This window comes from Trichosurus vulpecula, chromosome 9 (assembly GCF_011100635.1).
Source record: "Trichosurus vulpecula isolate mTriVul1 chromosome 9, mTriVul1.pri, whole genome shotgun sequence".
In the NCBI taxonomy this organism is placed as follows: domain Eukaryota; kingdom Metazoa; phylum Chordata; class Mammalia; order Diprotodontia; family Phalangeridae; genus Trichosurus; species Trichosurus vulpecula.
Genome location: NC_050581.1, coordinates 47,927,738 through 47,934,977, shown reverse-complemented (window position 1 = coordinate 47,934,977; position 7,240 = coordinate 47,927,738). Strand labels below are relative to the sequence as shown.

The following is a 7,240-nucleotide window of genomic DNA, read 5'->3' as shown; positions in this document are numbered from 1 at the left end:
TCCCAGGATCTTTGCATTAAACCTGGGCTCTCAGTGGTCAGCAACACCATGATAAAGTGGTTGGGCGCTTTGGCACATTTCCCCCTCTTTAGTTCGGACATTCATTATCTGGTGGAGAGGCTTAGAGCCAACGGCCGTACCTGCGCCCCCGGGGAGGGGAGGGCTGGGAGGCGTCTTCAGTTTTGGACTCACCACCCCGGCAGGCGAGCCCTCTATCCCATTCATTCAAAAGGCCAGCGCGCGAGCCCCCGCAGTCCCCGCCTCCTCCGCCCAAGACCGCCTCCCGGCCCTCTCCATTGGCGGACTCCGCCAGCACGCTCCTGATTGGTGGAGCCGCACTCCATTAGCGCCGTCCGTCAAAGCTGGCGGGAGAGTGCGGTTTGGGGCATGGCGTCGGATCCCCTCTCTGCCGGCTCGGGCCGGGGTCGGGGCCCGGGCCCGTCGGTGCGGCTCCCCACGGCGCCCCCGCTGAAGCTGCTGGCCGGGCAGCTGCGGCGCTGCGCCGTAGGCGGGCCCGGAGCTTGGCAGCTGGCCCGGGAGCCCGCGGGCCGACCTCCGTTGGAGCTGGCGGCCGTGTGGATGCAGGGCCGAGTGCTGGAGGCGGCGGAGCGGGGCGGCTGGGCGCGGCTGCGGGACTCGAGCGGCTCCTTCACGGTGCGGGGCCTGGAGCGTGTGCCCCAGGGGAAGCCCTGCCTGGCCCCAGGTAACCCTCCTCGCTCCCTCTGGCCACGCCCCTCAACGTTGGCCACGCCTCCCTCTGGTCCCGCCCCCAGCCCAACCTTTCGCGTTCCCCAGTGCGCGCTAGGCTTGGCCACGTGGAGCTGAGGAACTGCTGCTGGAAAGGCTCGGATTCAGGTGCAGCCACCTACTTTTCCTTGCCATGTGGCCCCAAGTCACTTAACCTCCCTGAGCCTCAGGTTCCTCTTCTGCAAAATTAAATTAATGACCTCCAAGATAGCCCCTTCCAGTGCCACATTTATACATCTACAAACGGATCCCTAAGTTCTGGAGCTGGCGTTCAGGAAGGCTGAGTTTTAACCTTGGCTTGATACTCTCTGTGCTGTGTGGACCTGGGCTAGTCACCTTACCTCTCTGAGGCTTAGTTTCCTTATCAATAAAATGAGAGTGAGTGGACTCGCTGACCTCCGAGACCCTTTCCCGGGTCAAATTTATGAACGTCAGGGCCTGGGATCGGAAAGTCTGGATTTTAATGCAGCCCTTTGACACGCATGAGCTGTGTGACTTGGGCAAGTTGTTGTGAGAGTCTGCAAGATCATGTATGCAAAAGCACTTGTCTGACATGTCGGTTGTTAATGTTCTGCTAAGGTGCAAGGGAACTTCAGGGTTATGATGTAGTGGAAAAGATACTGCATCTGAATCCAAGAGGAACTCGGTTCAGATCCCAGATCTGTTAGTGCGTGATCTTGGGAGAATCACTTAACCACTCTTGGTTCCAGTTTTCTGGGGAACCTCTAAGTTCCTTTTCAGATCTTCACCTATGATCTTGTGACTTGTCTGAGCCTCAGTTTCCTTCCTTCTATTTTATTTTATTTTATTTTATTTTATTTTATTTTATTTTATTTTATTTTATTTTACTGATAAGAAAGCGGGCCCAGAAGGGAAGTAATTTATCCAAAGACAACAGAGCTGGAACTAGAAACGTGTTCTCTTGAACCTCCCTCCCCTCCTCCAGGCCATTCATAGGATTCAAAGATTTAAAACCAAAAAGATTTTCTTTTTTTTTTTTTAATGGACAGAGGCACATAAATATGAACCATTTTATTTCCAAAAAGCTAAAACTACAAATAGGTACAAATTATTTTATACAAATTCTACTGGGACAGATTGACAATAAACAGATCGTGTATCATTCATCACAGGACAAGTTCAGTCATTGAATCTAGATCAATAACAAACCAACTTTTCAGTCATGTGATTGATTTTTAATAGTTGATGCACTTAAGGCCATTATTTTAAAGAATGAAATAATTTTTTTTCAAGATTTATTTTTGTTTTCTAAGTACTTGATTTTTTTCTAATATACTCTTAAAATAGCCCATAGAAAACAGGATTTCATCAGCAAATAGATAAAGTGAAAAACAAACCAAAAATGAAAGAAACAATAATCTTCAAAATAACACCCTTGTAATAACACCTTGCAACTGCATAGCATAAAGGGCTTCATTAAAAGAGTACAAATCTTGACCATTCTCTTCGCTTTCCTCAGAGACTTGGATGTTTTTTGGATTTGCATGTAATCTATTTTAGAGTTACTGCTCTTTTTTAATTTTAATTTTAAAAATTTTTTTTAGATTTTTTTAATTTTTAGTTTACAACACTCGGTTCTGCAAGTTTAGTTACTGCTCTTGACCACTTGTAAATAACTACTCTTGCTCCCCAAAGACAGGGGAGCTTACAGTCAGGTTCAGTCCCCTGCAATTCCCCAGGGAATTCCATTTGGGCTCTTTCTCCCCTATCTAGAAACTTGGTGCTTGCTAATTCAGGTCTCCATCTATTTTTGAGGCAGCTAGGTATTAAAGTAGATAGAGAGCTAGCCCTTGAGTCAGAAAGACTTATCGTCCTGAGCACAAATCTGGATCCAGACACTTACTGGCTGTGTGACCCTGGGCAAGTCACTTAACCCAGTTTCCTCATCTGTAAAATAAGCTGGAGAAGGAAACGGCAAACCCCAAATAGGGTCACAAAAAGTCAGACACGACTGAAAAAAAAAAACAACCAAACAACAACCATTTGTTTGCATCACTTTCCCTGGAGCAACTGTCACCTCCTGAGGGTGCTTAAGCTGACTATCAAAGCCTCTGCATCAAGCTGTGGGGTGAGAGCTTCTCTCTGTCTTCCTGTTTGTTCGACTTCTCTCTGCTCTGGGTCATCAATCACTCTACTTTGCAACTCCAGATCATGCACAGGTTACAGCAAATGCAGGTTTAGAATTTTTGAAGGCCCCTTGGGAGACTAGGGTGTTATTGCTTAAGTGGAGACCCTACCACCTGTTGTAGGGTCTAGAAAAGAAAACCTAAGACTAAATCTACCTGGCTTCTTTTGGTCACAGCCTTGGGGACAAGAATATAAATGAGTCCTGGAGGATGGAGATAATGTGATAAAAAGAAAAAATCAGAAGCTCTATGGCATGTATCAAGTCCTGGCAGCTTGCCTGTCCTTCATGCTGTTTGGGGTTTTTTACACAATTGAGTTTTGTGTGGTTTAGATCAGCCAAGTTTTGCTTTCAAGGAGGACCACTTCTCTGAGGAATTGGGAAGAGGGTAGTGGTTAATATGTCATTAGATCATTAATATGGCAGACTGCCCTCTTGTTGATTTATTTTAGTTTGCCCAGTGAGTGGTCTGGGATTAAGTGGAAGGTGGCAGGATATCAGTTTTGTGCAATCTGGACCAGAATGGTGCCGTCTGCCAAGCTTTTTTTGGCACTGTCAAAGGAAAATTGGATTTGCTCTCTGTGGATCCGTCAGAAAAGTTTACCCTACGCCCTGCAAAGATGAAGATTGTCCCTTCTGCAGAGACCATGGGTTGGTTCTTCTCTTCTAGGGCTATTCCATGGCTGTCAGTAAAGGAGCGTTATATTAAATGACATGAATTTTCTTCTACTTTTATAAGATCCCATCTAATTCTAACGTATACTTTAACAGTAAGTCTTTTTCATCACAGCATGTCATCATTTGCATGAGGACTGGCTGTTACAGTTTTGTTTTTAACTTAGAACTAAAGATACTGACATTGTCTAGCTGTGTTTTCTTCCAAAGCTCCTCTCCACCCACCTCCTTCCTAATAATAATAACCAGCATTTGTATAGTGCTTTTAGGTTTGCAAAGCACTTTACCCATCTTACACTCCTTCATTCCTTTGATTACCACTGCTTTGGAATTTTGATCTCCAATATTCATCTTTTTTTTTTCTACATCTGGTGCTAAGTATATACTTTGTCACTCTAGAGTAGTTGTACTCTTTGAAGAATCAGAACCTTGTTTGCTTTAAAATTTAATTGATTTATTCAGTAACTGTATTTCCTTTTTTTTTTTTTTTTTTTTGTCCTAGGAAAATATGTGATGGTGATGGGAGTCATTCAGACCTGCAACCCTGAACCTTGTCTTCAAGCTGTGAAGATGACAGATCTTTCTGAAAACCCTATACATGAAAGCATGTGGGAACTGGAAGTAGAAGATTTGCACAGGAATATTCCCTAAGTGCATTTTAATATGTAGTTTAAGGGAACTGGAATTACAAGTATATTTTGGTTCTTGTACCTTTTGGATCTCCTGGGCCTAATTGTATCTGCTAGTTTGTGTTTCTCGAAAGTTCCCTAGAGCACTCGGGGTGAACTGGCTAGATAATTGGTTTTCAGACACAGTGAGAATTTAGGACGTTTTCATGCTGTGGCTATTTCAGCATATTCAACTCCAAGAGAAGCATCCATTTCCCCCTGCTGAGAATGCTGTTACTGATGGAAAGCAGATGTTTGCTGCGCTTCTTTGTTTTTGTTTTATTTTAAAAGCACACGAAAACCTCGCACTGCATTTCCCAAATATTACGAGTGATGGTATTTTTCCATTACTGCAGCGACCCTGTTTTAGAATGCGGAATTTGAATCCCAGTCATTGGCTATGGTGATTAAAGTGTGGTTATGGTCAGGAAAACAGACTGTGTAAAAGGAATGACATCATGGCTCCGGTTTATTCTCCATCAACGACTTCCAGATCCAGTTTGCAAGTCAAATGACATTTTTATAACTGCAGGGCACAAACTGCTGTCTGCAAAATACAGCTGTCTTTCCTCTTCAAACACCACTGGACCACTGAGGCTTAGCTTTCCCTGAGATAGGGACAATTTCTTCCTTCACTTAGATATTGTTGAAACACTTGATGAAAGGTGCTATAAAGAGGAGAGCTAACATCGAGATAGATATGTATATACATTCAGGGCTTAACTGAACTGTAGCTTCTTCATAACTCTAGAGAAGAATTCTCAAGGGAGCATCCTTACTCCCTCTGACTTCTTATTCCATAAAATAAGAACAGTGTTGTTTTATCTCGTAAATGTTGAGTTGTATATTCGTGTATTCATTCTCATACGTCATTTTTTCTTTCCTTTTTAAAATACATTCTTACCAGGATTTTTTGTTTTCACATTACCTAAATTTTCCCCCTACAGCCACCTCTCCCTCCCTCCTCCAGAGAGTCATCCATATATTTAATTTTTTTCTTTAGATTGTAAGCTCCAAGGGGATAGGAATTGGGTTTTATACATAATGTGAAGGAATGAATGAGTGAAAAACCATTTAAATGTTTAAATATGTCCCAAGTACTGTGATAAGTGCTAAAGATATCAGTAGAAATATGGAGATAGTCCCTGATCTTAAGGAGCTCACATTCTAATTAGGGGAGATAACATGTAATAGAGCTTGGATGCAAAGCATGTGGAAAGACTCAAAAGTCCTCTGGGTTAAGAGGGTGTTTGTTTATAAGTTTTGACTTTGAATGAGTGGGTGAATGGCAAGCACCTTTGGTCCTTAGGTTATGTTATAGCAGTAAATGCAGGTGACAATAATGGGGGATATCAGGGTGTAGAGGCAGAGCATAGATGGCAGGAAGGCCTGGTGGTCCATCATCCCATTGGAAGGAATGGAGTTGTTGGCTCTCATCTCATCCAAGCCCTATGAGCAATCATGAAGCCCTAGTCAAGATGGAAGGGAAGGTGGCTGTCTGGGATGGGTTCTGGCATGGAGTGAGCCCAGAGTGGGAAGAAGGAGAGAAGGGCGGGGGAGGGTACAGCTTTAATGCTTTTAAAAAATTATTATAATTGTTGTGACTTATGTTTTAAAGCTTTAGAGTTTTATTTTCTGAGTCAGGAGACTAAAGGGCATCTACTTTATGCTTTGTGTTTTTCTGTTTTAAGTTTGAAGACCTTTTAAAGTAAAATATTTGTTTACATTTACCATTTGTCCTTAATCCCACCAGAATCTCTTAATGATGCTGTCTTTGGCATTAGTTCTGCAGGACTGTGTTATAAGTGAGACAGTGTTATTACAAAATCTTTTTGGCATTTCCAGTAGTAAGCCCCTTGGATAAAGTTCATGTTGGGACCTGCCTTATATACCAGGTCCCTTTCTACAGAGAGTAGTACACTTGGATCCAGTCTGTCTCTCAAGAAAATGGCTTTGGTTCCAGGTAGCTATGCAGCTTATAACATTTTGTTACTCAGTTATAGCCCATTTGGGCTAACCTGTTCTTATTTAATTCAGGTAAATCATTTATCCACTTATGCAACAAGCATTCACCTCGGAAGAATGTTCACTGATCTAATGATATTGTCTGGTTGGGGAGGTGGGGCCGGGGAAAGCAGTACATTATATGTATGTCTGTCAGTTCAGATGTCATGCTATTCTGTGCTTGAAGCCTCAGCATAAATTGAACTATTGTGGTTTTCTGTGTATTAACTCTCACTGTTTTTGACTGGTGCTTCCTCCCTATTGCAATAGTCAAATGAAAATGCAATTCCGGTATTTTGGTTTCAGGGTGCCAAATCAGTCAGTTTAGCATTCAGTGCCAGGCAGTGGTGAGCTGTGTGCTAAGGTAGAAAAGCTTCCCTTTTAAAATTAGCTCTCCTCTAAGAACTGAGAATATGGAACTTAAGTCTTGACTTCACTTTCCTTGGAACTATTTTGCATAAGAAAAATAAATAAAACCCTAATGTAGGTTTCTGAAAGGCTGACTTTGGATCAGAGTTCCCGACTTCATTCTGCTGCAGTTTTATAAGCTGAGGTTTGACCACAAAATGCTTATGTATCTGGTAAAGTAGGAGGGGGGAAGAAATGACTACATATATTAGTATTTTTAGGGCAAGTATACTGTATTTGTAATACAGATGTCTTTTCCAGCTTCCTCTCTTTTTACTCCTTAAGTCATATACGAGCCGTCCAGGAAAGGCAAACACAGAATGAAGTGTTGAAGATTTTGGCTACATGGCTCTGAGATTTATCAGGCCACCAAATGTGTGAGGGCAAGTTATTGCTAAACCTCTAGGCAGTGGTCCAAACGTAGGGAACAGATGTTTATTTGTAGGAATATGGGGGAAAAAAGACCACACTTGGAGCCATAGATCACTAGTCTCCATTTTGGAGCCAGATTGTCGTCCTTTGCTTAGACTAGTTGAAATACTAGTTGAAATACAACATTTAACTGAAAATATTTGACCAGAGGACTAATGCT

The 7,240-nt window shown here is 42.8% G+C and overlaps 1 protein-coding gene across 1 annotated transcript; it reads left to right on the top strand.

The window, feature by feature from the left end:
- The first annotated feature begins 387 nt into the window (after positions 1-387).
- On the top strand, positions 388-4,982 carry RMI2 (RecQ mediated genome instability 2). The gene is made up of 2 exons (XM_036739444.1): positions 388-703; positions 4,071-4,982. Exons 1-2 carry the CDS (start codon positions 388-390, stop codon positions 4,217-4,219), a joined length of 465 nt encoding a protein of 154 aa, XP_036595339.1. The 3' UTR covers positions 4,220-4,982.
- The last annotated feature ends 2,258 nt before the right edge of the window (positions 4,983-7,240 follow it).